Source organism: Bacillus rossius, chromosome 3 (genome assembly GCF_032445375.1).
Source record: "Bacillus rossius redtenbacheri isolate Brsri chromosome 3, Brsri_v3, whole genome shotgun sequence".
Taxonomy (NCBI): domain Eukaryota; kingdom Metazoa; phylum Arthropoda; class Insecta; order Phasmatodea; family Bacillidae; genus Bacillus; species Bacillus rossius.
The window spans coordinates 123,183,852-123,207,060 of record NC_086332.1 but is presented as its reverse complement, the minus strand read 5'-3'; the positions used below and the strand labels follow the sequence as shown (position 1 = coordinate 123,207,060).

The following is a 23,209-nucleotide window of genomic DNA, read 5'->3' as shown; positions in this document are numbered from 1 at the left end:
CTGGAAAATAGATGCTAATTTTCAACATCATGAATGCTAATTTTGTAATAAATAGATGCTAATTTTTCCAGGCCCTAGTGATGGGTCAAATCTCAATTTTCTAGAATCTGAATATCAAATTTGAATCCCAGAGAGTACCTCGACTATTCCCCTCTAATCCAAATCTGGGTGTCAAATGTCAAACATAAATTAATGTAGAATAAACAAAAAATATTAATTATAGTTTTGAAACATTCTATCCTTTAAATGGTCATCTCACAAACTAAGTTTCCAGAATCAATTCATATGGTCATTGTAATATATACAGTAGAACCTCATTTTTACTTATTTCAAGGGACCAGGAAAAAAATATGTAAAAACGGGGAAAACGCAAAATGAGGGAAATGTTCAAAAAATTTTTTATTATCTCACTACGTATATGGGAAACAATAAGAAAATATATACCACACTAAATAATGTGTCAGAGACGGTTACGTTTTTATATATTAACTAGAACTTTACTATCTCACATAATTAAAATTATAAATATATCCAATATCTCCGTTCTTCATTATTGCTGAAAGTTAAACATGAAATTTGCTGTTCTTGTGTAAGAAATGAGAATGTTGAAGCATCTTGATATAGCCACTTGGTGCTGTAATTTTGTAACACAATTGATTTTTGAACTTTGTATTTAATTACGTGTTAAAGTTTTATTAATTTCATATTTTTTGAGAAATAATACTATAAAACGATAGCTACCACCATCAATATAATTGTTTACGTTGAGGAATAGAAGTTAAATTGCCATTGCATTGTTTGGATATTCATTGCAGCCATTTGACTTTTCAGAATGTTTCTAATGTGGTAAAACGAACATCGCCGAATATGCACGAAGACGCCATATTTATAGGAAACTCGTAGGTTGCTTAAAACGTATTTTAATAATGGAACAGTAATCCACTCTTTTGTGTATTTAAAATGTGAGTTTTCACCTTTATTTTCATGCATAATACATTCAGGATTAAAGGGGAACGCTAAGAAAAGTACTTATTAATTTTCATGTTTATGTCACCATACGTTTGGTTCATGGCTGTATGGTGTACAATAGCACGTGGCACAAAAAAAAAGGTAAGTTGTTTACAATGGCGAACGAAGCTGTGGTGACCATACACGCATGCAGTAACGCTTAATAATTAAACTTCACGCTATTCATTTTGAGATTTTATTGTTTTCTCTAAATTTTCCGATGGTTTGCCATGAAATACAGCACTAATTCTACGTAAACAGTGGGAAATGCTATTGCACAAGGCGGGAAAAGAATGCATTATTAGTATAGGGAAATTGACAGTACATGTAAAAAAATACGTTAATCGCGGGAATTCATATATCGCGGGTACGTAAAAATGAGGTTCTACTGTATTTACATATTAAATGTTCGCTATCTTGTGTAGTGGTAAAAGGATTGGTTTAATGAAAAAAAAAATCAACCTAGTCAACTTCAGAAGTAACCTGTGTTGAATTTTTAAGCTGATTGTGTTTCCTCTAATATTGATCTTCAAATCTTTTTTCTCAAATATTGAATCTTTCGAATACTAAGGATTTTATGGTATTTGAGGATTTGATTGGCCCTTCCCTAATGTTGATTTAGTACCAAGAATTATTGTTATGTGAAGGCATTGTTTTATTCTTTACAACCTGTTTCCTTAAAAATTATATTGGGCTTAACAATAAGACACTTATCTATTTAAAACATTGTTTCTATTGTATTCTTCAAGTATCGAGGCTATTTTTTATTTATTCAAAGGCAGTTTAATTTTCTTAGTTGAAACACAGTAATGATAACACTGCTTTTCCAGTTTTATAGTACAGCTTTCTGGCATTTTGAAAAAAAATTGAATTTTCCTGTCCTTATCTGACATGCATGAAAACCAATGTATTTATTTCTTTTATATATTTTTTATAATGAATTAAATTTCAGTGACACAGTAAATATCTTTTTGTTCTTGAATTTACCATATGAAGCTCTAGGAGATTTCAAACATTTTATGCTAGGTTACGTTAGTGTAGCTGTTTTCCCAGTTTTGTTACGCTGAATGAACAGTGTGTCCAGTATTGAGATATATGCTGCTTGCAGCCTTTCTTGTGTTCTAAATGCAGCAAAAACTTGAAATTTCTTGTGTGCCAAAATTAAAATTCCTTCAGTTACCTGTACCTTAAAAGTATACCTTTTGTAACACTTACGACTACGGAATCCATTTACTTAGTATGACTTGCATAGTCAAACTGATGGTGCATTACAAATATTTTATTTTTTTTTCGGACTATCACATGATGAATTGATGATAGCAAGGTAACATTGTTCATATGTGGAAGCTAAATGTGTGATTGCTGGCTGAAGTGTGTTGTTGTGTTGCTGTGTTGCAGGACCTGGCGGGCCCCCACCCCCAGGGCACACAGGCCCCCCCGTGCAGGGTCCCCCGGCCCCCCATGTCAACCCTGCCTTCTTCCAGCAGTCGGGCCCGCCCCACCAGGGCCCTCCTCCCCCTCATGCCCCCCCTCATGGCTATGGTCCTCCGCCTACTTCCCAGGTACGCGGCTGGCCAACCACAGCCCCCGTAAGTTTGCTCTTTATTAACTGATAACTTAGTGATTAACATCGTAGGGATGGACCGGTTAAATCCTGGAATACAACCAAGTATCTAGTATTCAAAACATTCAAGATTTGAGGAAAAGTATTTTAAGAAAAATATTCAAGTAAATGTAGTTAATTAATACATTAAAAACTAAAACTCGTTAAGTTTACTAGGCTTATTTATGGTTATTTTGGTATTTATTCTATTACTGTTCTCAAAGTAATGTACTTTAAATATGTAATTAGATAAATAAAATTACAATACATATCATTTACTGATCTGGAATACTTAGTTCATGAAAAAAATATAGGTCTATTGTAGCCATATTTAGGAACCTCAAAAGTTAAGTGCTAGATTCTTGGGGGAAAAAACAAAATTTGGTGGTATTTATGGGAACATGAAGTTTGATACAAAATACAGCAGTTTATAAAATTTGATAGAAGACATTTGTGATAAGTCACCTGGTACATTATAGATTTGTGAAACAGAAACTAATTTCAATAACGAAGTATTTTTATATCTCAAACGTTTTTCTACTACAGTGACAGTGTCAGTATTATTTATGAAAGCCACAAATGCGATACAATGCTCTTTGTGCTGTTCGTACAACACAAAGTTATACAACTTGTAGCTTCATTCATATTGTTGCATAGCTGCCAACCATTACGGATTTTCCGTAATTATTACGGATTTTAACCCCGAATTACGGAATTACGGAACATCGCTGGTTTATTACGGAAACGAGGCTTTGTGCTGCATGGTAACGGAGAAAATTCCGTTTCTGCTGTGCTTGTTTCGTGAACGCAGTTTGAATACATCGCTTGGTTGCACAAATAACGGAACTAGTAAGTGTGCGCATGTACGATGTACTGTCGAAATAAGTAAATTAATTCTCGTGTTTTCAAATAATAATGGGATGGTATTACGTCCGTTGTACGATACAACTAGTACATATTCTCGGACTTATCGTTTGAAGGCTACTTAAATCACGATAATTTTTGTACGGTACTTTGGCTAACCTGTGTTGTGTTAATTTATTTCTTGAAAGCCATTTTTTTCATCATAGTGTTTTTGTCGTGTCTACAGACGTGAATTTTTTTTATGTTTTTCGATAGTGTTGTGTTCTTCAGTGCCGGTTTTAGAAATGAAGCGTGTGACAGAATAATGTGTATCTGGGAAAAAAAACACGCAAGTCTTCAGAACTTTCGACTTAAATATTCAAAAGAATGGCCATGCTTGTCGTTTTCAAATGTTTGGAACGCCACGGTTTTGTAATGTATGCACGTGTGACTTTTCGATTGCACATGGTGGAAGGGATGACTGTAGACGGCATATTGAATCAAAGAAACATGCAGAACATTTTAAAGCCGTGACGAGCAATAAATCTATATCTTCGTTTTTTCGCTACATCTGAAGAAACGAAAGTAACGAACGCAGTTATTGTTTACAAGTCCTTGTGTTTGCCTTGTTTGTTTACATGACATTTCTTATCCAACCAGGATAAAAAAAAGCAAATAAAAAGACAGTTGCTTTAAAGTTTAACTTTGAATACTTTGAATTGAAGATTCAAAATATCCAGTAAAATTATTAATATTTCTTACATATTCAGATGATTGTATTGTTCAAATAGATTTTTTTTATTCATTAATTTGCATTGTATTCATATTTTTCTTTTTCTTTTGCATATTATTGTCCTTGTTTTATCTTGAGAGTGTGTTATAATGCCCCAGGGAAAATTTATCGTGCATGATTTACGCGTACTTTTTTCATATACCTAATTGCCATTACTGATGGGTGTGATTTGAGGTTGGCAGCTCTGTTGTTGGTTATTTAGTGTAGCTTCATTCATATCGTTGGTTATTTAGTGAAAGAGCTAGAAGGTTTTATTTACAATAGAAGTCGCTACACATTTTATATTTATATCTGGTTCTATGTATTTTTAATTTATTATGTGATGTAACTCAAACAAAGTCATTATTTCAAATGGAGAAAAACTATTTTTCCTGAAAAACTTCTAAACAAATGTGACAAATAATATGGAATTAATCTATGTTCTTGTTTCTTTACACTTTACATGTCTTAGGAATTTCATAGTTTAGGCCAAGAAATAATAATTATTAATGGTATGTGAAAACATGTTACAATGTATTTTACTCATGTTTCCCTGTCACTTTGTTTAAATTTAATTCTTATTACAGCATTTATAAATTTACACATTGTGTAGATTCGTACCTGTTTACGCTAAATTATAGGAGTTGGGGTGGTGCTTTATTTAGTACTGACAATGTGTGTAATGATTTGAAGTGTAAGTTATTTTAGTTTTTTAAGTTTTATTTTATTAAAGTTATAGATATTATCACATGTATATTAGAGATGGACGAGTTGAGGTTTTTTGGCTTTGAGTCGAGTCGAGCCGAGTTTAGCAATTCATATTTCGAGTCGAGTCGAGTTCGAGTCACCAAATTTTTGAAGAGGTCGAGTCAGTTCGAGTTTCATAATTTTATAATTTTTTGCGTCGAATATGATAAATAAAATATTATTACACCCATTGATATAAAAATTGTGTATCCAAGATGCATCTGCATTATTTAAATATTTTAAATGATTAATTAGAAAATCATTATGTTATTTAAATATTTTAAATGATTAGTTCAAATCATTATGTTATTTAATTATAAAAAACTAAGCTTTATTTCAACATGATTTCACAGTATCTTTAATGTAGCTATCCTAACCAAATCAACCGTCCACAATGTTTTAAAGTACAGTAGAACCCCTGTCATACACTTTTCAACGGAGGGCACAAAAATGGTGTATGATGCGGGAAAGTGTATGAAAAGGGAATGGCAATAATAATTTTTTTTTTCCGATCTAGCATACCAATGTCAGATTAAACTTAAATACATAATGTGTAAATAACTGCATTATATTAATGAAAGATATGAATTCATAATTATATATACATATAATAAAACCACCAGAAATGTAAAATACAGTCCATAATCAAGTAAAGCTGCCATGAGAAACAGTGGCCTTACAAAATGTTATGAAGTCCTTTCTTGGAGGGCGGGAAAAGTCACAAAGCCTAAATTAGAAATTAAAAAAATTAGGCTATTGTAAAAAGAAAATCAGGAATTTTTCTTTTTTTTCTTTTTACAAACAACTTTATGCAACAGAACAATTTTCAATAAAATTTTAACTTGAGAAACGTAAAATACAAAACAATCCGATCGTAAGAAAACAATAACAAACGGGTATATTTAGTTCAAAGATTAATGAATGCACATAATATGAGATCCATGCTTGGTAAAGCACGTGCACCATTTTCATAATCATTGCTAGTTTGCGCCACTAGTCTCGCTTGGTGCTGGCCATAGATGCTACTAGCGAAGTGCACAGTCTTCCTGATACTATCAATATCTATGGTGCCATAAAGTTATTTTCTTACGTTTGCAAATGTAAACAATGAACGTTTTTCAAAATAAAAGCATTAAAACATAGTTTATCAGGAGGAATATAACAAAAAAATTTGTGAATTTTGGGACTTTTCCACTTCGTAAAAACGTATGAAACGGGAAATTAATGATTTTATAAGTGTATGTTCCGGGAAAGTAAACCATTGTAAATATAGTACTTTCGGCGGGACCAAAATTAATTGGCGTATGACACGGGAAAATGTATGAAACGGGAACGTATCATCGAGGTTCTACTGTATTTATAATGTAGCGAACCTAACCTAATTGACCATAGTTATCATGAGTTGTCCAAAATAAACATTCACGGACACACTGCAAATGAAAAATATGGCGGCGTACAAATAAATACCGTTGCCTTGTTTATGGTATTTCCTTTTATCAACACCGCCATATTTATTTACAATGAACAAAAAAAAACGAAGATGTACGATCGGGAGTTTGGCTCTTTCGTCTGTGAAAAGAAGGCTTCCCGAGTTACGTAACTTTTTTTTTTCGATCCACCGGCAGATCCCCACATGAACAAACAGCTCAAGGGATATAGTATTAAAGTTAGGGTTTCTTAGTGAATAAAACTGAGAAAATATACTTTAATGTGTTTTATATTAAAGTAACAAACGATTGCACAGCAAGAATACACAACAGTCATAGACATCTATACAAAAAATATGTAACACAATGGGCAACGACAACGTGGATATTCAACCAAGATCAAAATTTTCTTTTTCTTTTTTAACACTCCCACTAAAATTTTACATCATGAGAGCAAAAAAAATATTTTACATTCAAACATTACACTATTACAGCTTATCCATTATTTGTTCTCTAAGAAAGACAAAAGGTTGAGTGGGCAATGGCTTTGTTAATATATCAGCAAGCTGATTCTTACTTGGGACATAGGATATATTTATTACACCATTCTCCACTTTCTCTCGGATAAAGTTGTATTTGACATCTATATGTTTGGTTCGTTTGTGAAAAACTGGGTTATTAATTAACTTAATAGCACTCTGATTGTCAACATATAGCTTAATACTAGACACCTGCGAGTACTCGAAATTCGAGTTTCGAGTCGAGTTTTTTAGTAATACTCGAACTCGAGCTCGTGTCTTTTCAACAACTCGAAATTCGAGCGAGCTCTACTTGCACTGTGCCTATAAAAAAAAAGACTCTCATTATATCGGAATAAAAGTCTTACAACACTATTATCCTTTACTTTATAATGTAACATGATCGACCATTTACATGAACACATCATTTTTACGTACCCGGGATTTACGAATTTCCGTGATTAATTTTTTTTACTTCTTTAATTTTCCGCATAGCATTAATGTATCACTTTACTGCTTTATGCGGAAGTATTTCCCGCTTTATGCGGAAACATTTCCCGCATTTTACTGTAAAAAGCGTTTAAATTGTCCGGGGTCTCATCATTTACGCCATTAAATGTGTGATATAAAGTCCCGTTTAAAATTTTTATGAAAGTTCCTGCCAGTAATGGCGCACGTAAATATAAATATGAAGAAAAGACAAATGAACAACAACTTACGAAGAAATATGGATGATGTACCATAACTACAGTACAATTCCAATAGTTATCTTAAGATAATTACCATAAAAAGAACTAAAGATTCTTTGTAGATACCATAACTACTGCAGAAGCATGATAGTTACCACATTTGCACTATAGTTGCCGTAATAACCGAGATGTGTATTTACCGTGATGGTAATGTATTTATTTAGGACATATTAAAATTAAAGAACATTATTGAAAAAAAAAAAAGGATGTTAAATATTGATATGTACGGTTGGCACATGTTGCTAAGAAATAATGTGATCTGAAAGAATGCAGTACTACTACGAAAAGTGAAAAGGGTACTCGTGGATTTTTAGGTTATGGCAGTCTCTTTCGTTTTTCAGTAATATCGGCCGAAAATTAACAAGAGTATTGGAAGTTGGCAGAAATGCCGATTCAACTAAATATTGGCAAAATCGGCTTCTTCAGTACAGCTCTACATTTGATGACATGAGTAAACATATTTCAGACTACAGGACATTGAAAAAGACTTTAATTTCCATGTAGGTTTATTGTGCGTAAGTTTTTTTTGCATGTGTAAATTGAATTAAGTAAAATGCTTCTATTTTTATTACTTTAAATTGATTAAACTTAATGACAAGTTACAGATATTTGACACTAATTTTGAGGTTAAACAATTTGGTAAATATGTAGAGTAACGGTATATGCGGAAAAAAATGCTAAAAATCCGAAAATACTTTTATTCTATGCTCTTTCACTTCCTATTTTCAAATCAACCGGCGGAGATAAGAAATTCCAAATACTTTAGGAGATATACAATTTTTTAATTTTGAACATGTAGAGTAGCGGTATTTGCGAAAAAAAAATTCTAAAAATCCGAAATTACTTTTATTATATGCTCTTTCACTTCCTCTTTTCATTAAAACCGGCGGAGATAAGAAATTCGAAATACTTTAGGAGCTATAGAATTTTTTAATTTTGCAATACAACACCTGTACAACCATTAGACCGACGCCATTTTTGTTATTTTGCCGTGTGTTCGTGAATGTTTAATAAATAAAATGGTCGATTAGGTCAGGTCAGTTACATTATTAATACTTTCAAACTAAGCGGACATAAAAAATAATGTGAATTAATTTCAATGGTTCTTTAGTTTTAAAGTATTTATAATGTAACTGACCTGACCTAACAAACCCGGACAAATGATTAACATTAACAACTCACGTAAAATATTTTTGTTACTTATTACTTGCGCAACAATATCCAAATAAATAAGACTTTAAAATTAGAAACGTTAAAAACCTACCTAAGTTGGAGGCGGGTACATTTCCTTTGCCATTAGAAGGAAATGATGTAGTCGTTCACCTACGTCGCGATACCTCCGACGGAACATTAATAAATAAATAAATAATCACGTATTGGTTCATTTGAATACTGGCCAATCACGGAACTGTCACGTGACAAAATTGTCCAATAAGAAACATAATAGATACTCGTAAACCAGAAACAATGTTGATCGCCGCATGAATACCCAGGTATTGTGATGAAAATTTAAAAATTCGATATTCCTAAAGTATTTGGAATTTCTTATCTCCGCCGGTTGATTTGAAAAGAGGAAGTGAAAGAGCATAGAATAAAAGTATTTTCGGAATTTTAGCATTTTTTTTCCGCTTATACCGCGACTCTACATATTTACCAAGAATTTTACTAAAGAATTCCAGCCACACAGGTTGCCAGCGAGAGACGCTTCTCTTCTGCTGTAAACACCATCTCCAATCGTAGAGCTAATTTAACTCCTGAACGTGCAGAACAAATTATTGTTCTGCATGATAGATTAAAGAACAGAATTTAATACTCTGTGACAATCTCTCTCAGAATTATTGTGCTGAAAAGTGGAAATGTTGAAACAATGTGAATGTACTTTTCAAACAACATGATTTTTGGTGCTCAGTTAGTTGAAGCTCAGTAAGGACTCCAGAAAAATTGACAAGGATGAAATTATTCCAAAGATATGTTACATTTACACAAACATATACGTACTTGTAAACTGTGGTTATGTTAGTTGGATGATATCAGTTACTAATGAACCAATGGAAACAGGTTAGATTCAATGGAAAACATGTTTTTTTTCCTAGCAGTGCAAATTATAAAAGCACTCTGTAAATAGTTACCCAAAATTAATAAGCCCACTTCATTTTAATACTTTATTCAAACATTATACCTACTAAGTTTAAGGTAAAAATAATTTCCCAAAAGTGTAACTGTATCACAAAAGCTCAAGCTTCGAGAACTTTCAAGTAGGCTCGCTCGAGCTTGGCTCAAAGTAAAATTCTTAGGCTCGCAGACCTCTAATGTAGGTCTATCTATTTAGTAGGCAAACAATGATAATGGTTTCTTTTTTTATTTCCATATTTTTCTCAAAAGTTCTCACATTTTATTACTCCATCACAGTAAATTTATGTGCAATAAACTTAAAAAAAAAAAAAACTCGAACTCGACTCGATACTCGCGAGTATTTTAGCAAACTCGCTCGAGCTCGACTCGAAGTGAAAATCTTCTGCTCGCAGACGCCTACTTAATACAATCATATTTTTCATCCAAGTCCAACAACAATTGCTTTAACCATAGTATTTCCTTTGCAGACTCACAGGCTGCAACAAATTCTGCTTCGGTGGTAGAGAGAGCAATGGTCTTTTGCTTTTGGCTTAACCATGTTACTGGCCCGCCATTCATTAAGAATATATATCCAGTAGTAGACTTTCTAGTATCAACATCGCCTGCAAAATCAGCATCGGAGTACCCGATAAGATCATTGCTTTCTCCATATCTAATACAAACATTTTTTGTATTAACCAAATATCTAATCACACGCTTCACTGCATTAATATGTTGTAGACTAGGATTATTAATATACCGACTCAACATGTTAACCGCATATGAAATATCAGGTCTGGACACTGAGCATAGAAACAACAGTGAACCAATAGCTTCCCTATAAGGGAATTTCACAGCAGTTTCCTCAAGATTTTTACATATAACAACATTCGGATCAGCAGGAGTTGATGCATGATTGCATTCACTCATATCAAAAGTTTTAACAATTTGATCGATGTACTCTCGCTGATGTAAACAAATACAGTTATCAGACTTTAATACTTCTATGCCTACAAAATGTGACAAATTCAATTCCTTAATTTTAAATGCCTGTTTCAAGAAACTAATTATATCTTTAATTATATTTTTACTTGATGATATTATGAGAGCATCGTCAACATATATTATCATTATAACCTTGATACTTTCAACATTTCTAACATATACACAGTAATCAGCTTGTGACTGAACAAAACCATATGATTTTAAGAATTCAGTAAACTTCTTGTTCCAACACCTTGCTGCCTGTTTTAACCCATAGAGTGACCTATTCAATTTTAATACATTACTTTTGTCAACAAGCACACCATCAGGAATTTCTAAATAAATTTCTTCTTCAAGATCCCCGTTCAAAAAAGCAGTTTTGACATCAAATTGTTGGATTTCTAAGTTATACTTAGCTGCAATACTTAAAATAATTCTAATTGAATCATACCTTGTGGTAGGGGAAAATATTTGCTGGTAATCAATACCAGGGATTTGATTGAACCCTCGTGCACATAATCGAGCTTTGTAACGGTTTACTTTTCCATCGTCACCCCTCTTAATGGAAAATACCCACTTGGCTGTGAGTGTTCTCTGTCCAGCTCGCTTCACTGGGGTCCAAGTCTGATTTTCATCATGAGCACTTAGTTCTTCTTTAACGGCTTGCAACCATTCATTCTTCTGCGAACTCTTCATTGCCTCATCAAATGATGATGGTAATACAAATTCCATTAAATTGGCTTCTAAATTCAAATTTCTCCTGGGTCTCAGATTCATTGGTTCACATGGAGAATCATTGAGGGTATGTGATGGTTCATAATTAGGATCATCATTCTTACAACTGAGCATACTTTCCTCATTCTCATTCAGTGAGATTTCATTTAAAGAATTATCACTCAAAGCAGGGTCGTTTTTGAGTATGACTTCAGAGTTATCCTGTTTGACATTTTCATCACTTTCTTCTATGGATATTTTTGCTATATTCTGTCTTTGTTCAGGATATTTATTCTCATCAAAAACAACATTTCTTGATACTTTAATTCGTTTTGTTTTCATGTTGAACATTCTGTAATTGGTATTATCATATCCAACCAATATCATCTTTTCACTTTTTTTTTCTAATTTGGTCCGCAACTGATCAGGAATATGTACATATCCTTCACTACCAAATACTCTTACATGCCCCAAAACTGGTTTGACTCCATTCCACAACTCTGATGGCGTTTTGTCTGATGTTTGGCTAGATGAGGTTCTATTAAGCAAATAAACTGCACAATTTATGGCTTCTGCCCATAAATCCAAAGATACATCACGTGCATACAGCATGGATCGAGCGCTTTCTACTATTGTTCTGATATCTCTTTCTGCACGCCCATTTTGTTCTGGGGTATATGGAGCAGTACATTCATGAACAATTCCTTCTTTATCTAAGTAGTCTTTAAATGCAGTATTAATATATTCACTTCCATTATCTGTATGCAAGGCTTTTACACTGTGCAGGTATTTGTTTTTCACAATTGCATTATATTTCTTGAAATATTCAAGAGTATCGCTCTTATTTCTCATGAAGTACACATGTCTGTAGCTGGTTGCCGCATCCTTGAATAATAAAAAATACCTCATACCTTGAACCGATGTATGACTCATTGGACCACATACGTCACTATATACTAGGTCACCAGGTTAGAGTTCTGCCCGACTTGATTTCTGGAATGGAAACCGAGATTGTTTCCCATAAGCACATGCTTCACACACTAAGTCAGTTTCATTACTTTTTTCAATATTTAAACCTTCAACTATATTGTTCACGCTCATTTGTTTTATTTCTTTAAAGTTTAAATGTCCTAATCTTTCGTGCCATTTTTTAATATCACTTTTATTTTTCTGCACTAAGTTGCATGTGTCAGGAACAACTGTTTCAATGTCCAGTTCATATAAATTGTTCAACTTCATTTTTGCACACATCACAACTTCATCACCATTGTAAATTAGAGCATTACTGTCCTTCTTTACAATGGCATAACCTTTTCTTGTTACCATGCCTTCAGAAACTAAATTTCTTCTTAAGTTAGGCACATGTAGTACTTCATGTAACATGCTTAGCTCCCACTGTCCATTGACACATCTTTTTATTAAAATTTTTCCAATTCCACATACTTCTATGGACTCTTTGTTCCCCAATGTCAATGATTTCTGAGTACAAGCTGTATATTCTTCAAAAAATTCTTTTCTATATGTCATATGGGCCGAAGCACCACTATCCAAGATCCAGGTGTCTTCTTCTGAACCACTGCCTATATTTGACTCATCGACTACATTAAAAGCTAGCATGGTATTCTTACCTTCAGCTGGTTTCTTATGTATTTTCTTTGGTGCACGACATTCTCTGGCAAAGTGCCCCCTTCTTCCGCAGTTGTAACATTCAAAACGATGCTTATCAGGTTTCTCTTTGCTAATTCTACTTGTACTAGGTTCATTTTTGGTTGATTCTTTCTTCAGTTTAGTATTAGCAACCAAAAAAGCCATTTATTGTTCTTCTTCACAAGTAATATTAGCTTCCTCATCAAGTAGTCTTGCCGTTAAGTTATTCAAGTTTTGTTTTTCAGAATCCAGCGACATCCATGCTTGCCTAAGTGATCTATATTTAGGAGGCAGAGTTCCCAATATTTTCGTGATTATAGCATTGTCGCTGATGCTTTCACCACTTTCCTTGAGCTGCTTTGCGAGATTTTCAACCTTTGCAATATGTTGTGCAACACTGTCACTTGGTGACATTTTATACTGGTAAAACCGTTCATGAATTAACATTTTGTTCAATTCACTATTTTTGTTCATATATGGATTCTAATTTCGACATAATTTCCAAGGCGGTTTCACAGTTTTCTATTAGGGTTATTTGATTTAAATCCATCGACGACGTGATAATGTACATAGCCATGCCATCCTTTTTTAGCCATGCATCCGCATTTGCTTCTGTTCTTTGTATCGAAATATCGATTCCTTTTGCTTTCAGGGCACATTTTATCTGGAATTTCCATTGCCTGAAGTTTCTTCCGTCAAATTTATCCACACTCAAAGTTCGTTCCATTTTAAGGTTATATGAGCGTGATTTATTCGAAAATCCAAAATATGACTTCTTCTTTGCTGTTTTCTTAATTCTTCAGTTTTCAGAGTTTCCTGGGCCCATAACCTATTAAAGTTAGGGTTTCTTAGTGAATAAAACTGAGAAAATATACTTTAATATGTTTTATATTAAAGTAACAAACGATTGCACAGCAAGAATACACAACAGTCATAGACATCTATACAAAAAATATGTAACACAATGGGCAACGACAACGTGGATATTCAACCAAGATCAAAATTGTCTTTTTCTTTTTTAACATATAGGCCTTGTCACATTGTCACATTCTCAATGTAAATACACTTTTCGCGGCAAGATTATTCGCCCGGAACTTGTTACAACTACAAGAATATCAATATGTTTTTAAATAAATATTTCATGCATTTGATTTGGCGATCAGTAACTGATTGCCAAATAAAATGCATGAGCGTTGTTATTATTATATTTTATTCAAACAAAAAGAAAGTAATTTCATCTTAAACGTTATTGACACGCAGCGCTGCGTAGCGGAGCACAGCTAAATTTAGTTCCAAAATGCAAGGCTGGCTGGCCTTACACGCAGCCATTTTCACGCATCCATTTTCACGCATCACGGTTTGGTGTTATTTACTAAATATTACAATATAATTATTTTATGTTTTTATTTTTAGGTTACGGAAATCTCTTGTTTATACGAGTTTTTATAAACGGGGCACGATAAACGTGATGATTATTAATACATGTGCGTTTTGCAACATATTTTTCTTCAGTGAAAATCCATTTGACGTATTTTGTAAACAAATGCGGTACCGTATTTGAAGTAAACACAGGATGAAAAACAAAATGAAAACAGTGCACGCTGTTTTCCAAGCCTTTTTTTTAATATATAAAATGGTCATGTGACATAATTTTGTCCTATAAACTGTCGCCACTATCGACAAAATCACGTTACGACGTCACGTTCATAAATGAAGGTAGGCCTAGGTTTGGTTGCACTTGTGCCTATTTTAGCGCCGTAGCACGGTACCTAGCAGGCAAGGTTAGGTTTGCACGGGATTTGTTTTGTTTAAAGGTCATTATCATTTCTTGCTGTATTAATGACTTGGCGAAAACGTTAAGACAACCTATAATAAAGTGCTATAATGTCACTATGCTGGTACTTAACTCGAAACGTGTTTCGAGTCTTGAACTTGATAAAATATGTGACTCGGTTTTCGAGTCGAGTCAATCTGACTTAACTCGGCTCGGCTCGACTCAATAAACCAAGACTCGACCCATCTCTAATGTATATATAATTTGATATAGTTTCAGAAACACAACTACACTTTAATAAGCTGTATTTTGACATTTAAAAATTGAAAATGATGGACTAAATATTGTGAAACTAAGATGGTATATTTTGGTTTTTAAGAGCACTAGTTTTCCTACATGTGTCTGTTACTCAATGTAGCATTAAGTATTTTCTTTTGGGGTTTAACTTCCTGTTCCGTGTATATATGCATTCTGTTTGTGAATATATGCATAACAGAAATCATGGTGTTTGTGTTAGAATTAAGTTTTGATTGATCTATAAATCTCTAAACGTGTAACAAACATCAAAATGGTGAAAATGACAATTGAAGTGTGTGAACTTTTCTTAGTTTGTGTTAAAGACTTGCACTTACGAAACCACAGCCATAGAATATTGTGTGTTGACCACAAAATACAAAACAAAACATTCGCCTGCAGGTTAACCAACTTTCGTATCCTCTAGGGTGTGTTCCATTTCATATCAGTACGTGGGGAAACGAGCAGAGAAACTGTGATACATGCCAGTGATGGTTCAGTATTGGAACACAGTTTGAATCATTGCTGGTATTTATATATGCTGTAGTGTGTTTATCTATGGTCATAGTCCGATGACGTTGTTGTCTATTTTAGTGATTCACTGATTTTTTAAAAGTTTGTTGGTTACAATGGCACATAAAAGTAGTTTCGTGTGGAAATATTTTATACTGCCACATAAAGACTGTGTAAAAGCAACGTGTTTGTTTTGCGGTACGGGTATATCTTGTGGTGGTACAAACAGCAGGGGATTTACAACCACAAATTTAACGAGGTATCTCCGTTCATTCCATTACAATAAAATTTCGCCAAGTGAAATTTCACCATGTTCCGCATTACCTTCAACCAGCAAAAGTAGCCTACCAGAAGTTATTTCCGAGTCCACTACATGCACTCCAACTGTAACCGCGAAGCAAGAAACCATCGATTCCATGTTCCAAAAAAAAATCAATGCTTGAAATGTCACACCCTAGGCATATTAAAATAACTAGACGTATTGCAGAAATGATGTGTCTAGACATCCAACCATTCAGCATTGTGGAAGATAAAAGGTATTTAAATAAAATAAATTGCAATAAAACCAGTTTCTTAAAAAAAAAAGTTAGTTAAGTTTCGTGTACTTGCCTCACTGAACTGTATGTGTATATTATTAAATGAGTCTATTCTGTCATGATCCTGCATATGTCGACACTGTGGTACATGATGTGTGCTGTTTTAATTTAGTACAGTGAAAGATCCTGGATATAGGTAAAAAATCCTTTATGTAAAAATGAATTATGATCATATGTTGAACAATTAACAAACATTACCGTATTTACTCGCGTAAAGGCGCCCCCCCCCCTCTTCCCCCCCCCCCAATTTTCACTCAAAAAGAGGGGAGGGGGCCTAAACGTGAATTTGGAGGAAAAAAAGATTTTTTTTTTCCAGGTATGAAAAACTAACATTTAATAAAAGCACATATCTGCCAATTTGTACGATTTTCCCGTAATTTGTACGGAAAATAATTCATATTACGATTGTACGAAATTCGGAACATCTTACAATTTTTGTCTGTTCAAAAATGCAGTATAATATTTTAGTGCCCATATAAATTTACCGTTTGAGCAGCATTTGTTATTGTTTAACAACATGGCGTCCGCGATAATATGAGAATAATGGAGTCAGAGAAAAATTGTTCCAAAAAGAAAGCAATTTTTGTAAGTTTCGTTGGTACATAGCAGGCTGGATGGCAACTGATCTTGCTAATCTTTTGTGCGGATTCAACGACCTAGGTCGTTGTGCGGAATAGTCATGAAAGTAATTTTTGTGAGTTTTGTTGGTACACAGCAGGTTGGCTGGAGACAAGTGAAACCGTTTAGTGCGGTAAATATTTTATAAGTTAGCGCTTGTACGAAACGTAAGATAATATTATTTCATAATGGCTACGAGTAGTGAAAAAAAAATATGGACAGGTGTTTCGGTCATCTTACTCAGAATTATTTCCTTTCATTACTAAGAGTGAAAAAGGCTCTAATTTTGCGTTTTGTAGTGTTTGTCGTTGCGACATTGTTTCCCGTTGCGGCAAGCACGATATTTCCTATCACGTCGAGAGCTTGAAACATGCAAATATCGTGAAGCTTGCAGAAGAAAACAAAAAAAAAATCAGTAGTTTCTTTTCCGTGAACCATAACAGTGACAGTGATGTGATTAGGGCGGAAAGTTATTTTACAAGCTTTTTAGTGGAACATAACCTTCCATTCAGCGTCGCCGACCACGCCGGGCATTTGTTTCGAAAAATGTACAGCTGTGGGCGCACTAAAACTGCAGCAATAGTAAAAGAAATGGCTTCCAATACTACTACTTCAGTAGTAAAGTGCTTGCAAAGTGGCCCATATACACTAGCTACTGATGGAAGCAATGACACAAGTAACAAGTTATATCCTCTCGTGGTAACTTATTACAACCCTGACTGCAGGTTAGTAACTAGTTGTGTTTTGGCCATACCTTCATTGGAAGGTGCTTCTATTATTGCTATCAGAACTTGAAAGTATGAATGTGCCAATTCATAATTGTATAGGTTTTGGCTGTACAATGGTATGACATAAAAGATGTGTCTTGTAAAACATGACACTAAAGTCTTACTGTAAAATAAAACAGTCAGAGCGGGAACCACCCGTATTAGTTTGGTACATTGCGGATGGTAGAGACCTTAGTAATATCAACTTGCTAATGTGAGAAGTACCTACTAGGATCATGTTTGAATACTTAGTGTAGAACCGAAACACTAGAACTTAGTTATGGAAGTATATAAATCATTGAAAGCTATAGGTTGATCAAAATAAATATGCAATAAAATAATGAATTAAAGTATTAAATAAAACGTCAAGGAATTGAGTTGGCAGAAAACAAATTAATATTTCTTTTATTCTTTCTTTTCTGTTGAAAACAAACAGTATCACAAAAAAAATAATTATTCTATGAATAACAAGCTTTTAATCACCCAGTACAGTAAATGTCTCACATTAACAATCAAAAATCATGTACCTTTTTGTACCATTGTACTTTTTAAGTATTGGTTATTTTTCCTTTCCTTGTTTTCACAACATATGACAACAAAAAAAAAAAGTATTCCAAAAAAAATTTTTATTCCATAACTGGGGTTAACAGATGAATGAAATAAGCTTTCAAGGGAGATAAGATTTCACTTTAAAGTACTGCAAAGAACTTAGCATAAAATTATAAAGTTGGCAGTATACTAGCAAAAAAGAAAACTAATACTTGATTATCCATCTCTAATTACTAAAAATGAATTTAAAAAAAACTACTGATCTGTAACTTTACATGTTGATTGTTTATTAAAGTGTCCTCTACCCTTCCCCTGAATTCTCTGTGAGATCTATGGGTTTGTTTATTCATCTTTCATATTTATTCTTGTGGTTTCTCTATGACATAGAGTTAAAACCAGCAATGGCGTATCTCCTAAAATATCTTTTCAATCAAAGTCAAAGGGAAACTCAAGAATTTTTGAAAGCAATCAGTAGTTATTAGTTTTTCTAGCAAGTTGAAAAGACCTTAGTTGGAAAGCGCAGTTGTGCCTACAAAATGTCTCATTTAAATCTTTTAAACCCGGTTTAGAGCTTTTATAAAACTACTTGCTGTGCCTACAGATATCATCACCTATACCACTTTTGAATGCTGTTCACTGGTGAACATTGACAGCAGATGTGACATGACATACAAATGTTTCTGGAGGGGGGGTAGGGGTTGATGTATGTCATTCAATTTCATTCTTTGGTGTTTCTTTTTTACTTTTACTCCTGAATATTTCATAGTAAACATGTTGCAGGACTAGAAAAAAGGAAAAACTGGGTAAAGTCAGGGGATTTAAAACAGTCAGGGAATTCCAAGAAATGTCAAGGAAATCACAACATTATTCAAGAATTTCTTCTTGTGCTAACAAAAATGAAACTGAAATTACCACTTTTGTTTATACCTCAAAAAAATTGGAAAATCTATCATGAAATTCTGTTGATTTTCCTTTTCTTTCGTGAATTCTCAGGATTTTTTCTGTAAACATGTAGTTAATAAGGAAAAAAACGTGTTTGCTTATGTTTGCATACAGGTTTGATAGCCTTTGCCCTTTACTCAATATTTTCAGGAGAATCAATAGTGACCATTTGTGCACACACATATTTTGATCTGAAACTGCATTAGTTTTACCACGTGCCCATTTATTTTGATGGACATGTGGCATCAGTAAGTAATCTAACAGTGAATTTATTTTCAATAATATTCTGGATATTACCGGCCATCTGTGGATTAGACATAAAGTTACGAAGAATTATTAAAAAAATAGCAGAATAATTAATTTTATCACAAGTGATAAAATTTAAATTAATAACAGTGATTTTTTTACAATTCTGACATGCTGATTCCAGAACTGACGTCAGGTTTTTTCTATCACATCCAGTTTTTTTTTTTTTTTTTTTGCAAAATCAAAATGAAAATATAAGAAATTTGAGACATGTGCACATCTAAGATTACTATTATCACTTTTATGGAATCCTTCTTTCTTATTACTGTGTTTTATCGCATAATCGTCGCACGCACGTAATCGTCGCAACCATATTTTAGGCTGTCAAAATTGGGATAAAAAAAGTCTCGCGTAAACGTCACATGATGTTTTTGGTCCCGCTAGTAGATGCCAAGCGCTTTGTGTAGGTATCTTTTCCGTATAAAAGATGTATTTTAAAGTAGAAATATACTATTTATTCGGTCATTACCACTTACTTAATAAATTAACGGAAAAATACGAAGTTGTTTGACAAGTATATTTTCTTATAAAGACTTTTTTAAATGTTATATCCTTTATCTGATTGTCTGCGTCGCCGCGGTGTAGGTATAATCTAAAATTTAATTTCGGTCATTACCACTTATTTATTTATTTAACGGAAATACAAAGTTGTGTGACATGTAAATTTTTTTTTAAAAGGAAACACAAGGTAAACACAAAATAAATAATTATAGTTTATATTATTTGTTATTTAAATTACATTACAAATTTGTTTATACTCGTTATTCTTTTAAGTGGTTCCTACTTCAGTACTATTAATTTTTCATTTTGACACCAAATTTGAGGTTAGGTTAGCAATAATAGGTCATTCATAAATAATCGTTAAATCCATTCAAGGTATTTTTAATGAAGTTACCCTAGCCTAACCAACTGTATTCCCTATTTTAAAATATTTTAAATATAGCCAACCTATTTCAACTGATTATATCACACTGATTGTAATATATAAAAGCTAACCTAACCACTCAGAGTGGTAAACTACTATTAAACAACTTGAATGATTGTAAATTGTGTCATGGAGTAAAATTTTAACTTATAACTTTTTTTTCCAGAAATGATACTTTCCTTTAGAATTACCAATAATTATTTTCAATAGGGTGAGTTCTACTGATTAAAAATTTATTATAGGTGTGGTATAAGTCCTTTGCTATTTTTTTCTTCTGAGAAAACAGTGTATATCATGTAATTATTAATTTATTTTGAAATGCATAAATTTTAATATTTTATTTATTTTTATTTATTTAAATTTGTTACATGCCCACCGACAGTCTTGACACTTTAGAGGTGGGCACGACACAAAACAAGTAAAAACAAACACTATCACAAGAAATAGAGACAGCGCAGGATAAACACAAAACATGAAAACAGAAATGACATAAATACCAAAAGAACAAGATAACATGACACATTACTTAGCGAAATGTTAATTACATAATTATTAAACCTCAGTGAATACACTTACTATACACAAAATATACAGAAAGATGGATAATACAAAATATAACATGTAAGTAGACAAGTTAAGAGGATAAATTTTTAAGTTAAGACAATTGATTATTATTGTGATTCCTAATTAATCGGTATATGATGTCATTAAAGTTATCTAGAGTACAATATGTTTGGTATAAACGAGAATTAAATTGTGGTGTTTTTAACCCAGTGGTTTCCAGGAGATAAGTACAGTTAATTTTAGCATTAAAACAATTTTCAATAAACAGAGAATCTAATAATCCTTTACGTGCACCAAGAGAAGTTAATGCAGGTGTACGAAGGTTTTTTAAGTTCATTAAATTAATTAATTTTGTTTGTATACTCTCTAGTTTATTTGCATCGGCTTACTTGATGTCATTCCAGATTACTGAACAATATTCTAATTTGGACCTTATTAAGGCAAAATACAGGGAGAGAATTGAGTCGGGAATTAGTAGCATAAAAAGTAATAAATTTGATCATAGCAAGGGTTTTGCGGGAAGACATGTATAAATAGTTTAAATGATTATGGAAAAATAATTTAGAATCTAGAATAACAACAAGATCCTTAAATTGTTGAACATTTCGTGATTACAGAGTTTTCTAAAATATAATCAAAATTAAGTGGTTGATATTTCCTTGTAAAGGATATAACAAATGTTTTGTGTTTATTTAGTGTAACCAGATTAAATTTACACCAATTGTTTACTTGGGAAATGTCATTTTGTAATAAAATACAGTCATTCTGTGTTATTATATTCCTAAATATTTTTAGATCATCTGCAAAAAAGTACTCCTGTAGAATGGTTGAGAATTTGAGGTAGGTCGTTTATATATAAATTAAATAGAAGAGGCGATAATTTGCCTCCTTGAGGGACACCAGAAGAGATACTAAACAGGGAAGAATTGTGGTTATTAATTGTAACATAAAAACTTCTATTAGTTAAGTAATTAGAAAACCAGTTTGTAAAATTTTGAGTTAAACCAAAGTTAAATAATTTTTTAAGAAGTATAGAATGGTTCACAGTGTCAAAGGCCTTGGCTAAATTAAAATAACAGGCATCCACTTGCCCTCTGTTGGTAACCTCTCTGTGTATAGGATTTAAAAAAGTAAGCAAGTTAGTGGTGGTCGATAAACCTTTCCTAAAACCATGCTGATTGCTCGATAAACTGTTCTTAAGCTGGAAATTTAAAATTTATTTTTTGAAATATTTTAGAAAAACCATTGAGTAGAGAAATAGGCCTATAATTGTTAACATTCAGATAATTTGTATTTTGTATTTGTATTTGTGACATGCCCACCGACAGCCTTTTTTGTGGATAGGTATCACCTTAGCAGTTTTCCATTTCTCCGGGAAAACAGAGGATTGTAAACTAGAATTAAAAACATGTAGCAAAAGAGGGACTAATAATTCAGAGCAGCCTTTAATAATGAAATTAGGTATGCCATCAGGACCCGTAGGTTTGAATGATTTCAACGATTTTATGCTCCATAATACAAAACATTCTGAGATTGTGGGGACAGGTATAGATACTAAATGTATATTGTTTGTCACAGGTTGTTGGATACATGTAGAAGGTTCGTAGACACTGGAAAAATATTTAGCGTATCAATTGGCTAGTTCAACGGGATCATTCGTAATAGTTCCATTAATTTTTAGAGAATGCTGTTCATAAAAGCCATCTTTCATTAGTTTGACATATCGCCAAAAAAATTTATGGTTAGTTTTAATATAATTATTGGTATTTTGAGTCCATTGAATTTTGTCTCATTTTATTAAATATTTTACTAATTTACGATAATAAGAGAAAAGTGAATATTAATAAGGGTTGTTTCTTTTATAAAGCTTATGGAAATGCTTCTTTGACTTTAATGCTTGAATTAACTCACTGGTAAACCAAATTGGAAATTTAGATGATTTTTTGTTTGTCATTGGAATAAAGATATTCATATTATCAACTACGCAATTGGTTAGTTGGTCAATAAGTTCATTTACATCCATAGAGTTATAAAAATCTGACCAGTCATGTTTTTTGATGGAATTGAAAAGTCCGAGAAAATCACTTTTTTTTTTTTTTTTTTTATAGTTTCTAAACGTTGATGTAATGTTAGAACTGTTTTTGAAGGACTCAATCTTGATATTGATGTTGAATGCAGGATGATAAATATCTTCTTTGATAAGAACATCATAAGCCTTTGTCACTGAACACAGCTGT

At 32.8% G+C, this 23,209-nt stretch overlaps 1 protein-coding gene across 6 annotated transcripts in view; it reads left to right on the top strand.

Annotated features, from left to right (window-relative positions):
* Window positions 1–23,209, top strand: part of LOC134531216 (cleavage and polyadenylation specificity factor subunit 6) — a 294,999-nt gene that overhangs the window by 112,401 nt on the left and 159,389 nt on the right. For 4 of the 6 annotated variants that reach the window (XM_063366877.1, XM_063366876.1, XM_063366879.1 and 1 more), the window contains exon 8: window positions 2,407–2,597. In XM_063366877.1, coding sequence (XP_063222947.1) covers window positions 2,407–2,597 — 191 coding nt within the window. The remainder of the gene's footprint in view (window positions 1–2,406; window positions 2,598–23,209) is intronic. The other 2 variants (XM_063366880.1, XM_063366878.1) reach the window with 1 other exon arrangement.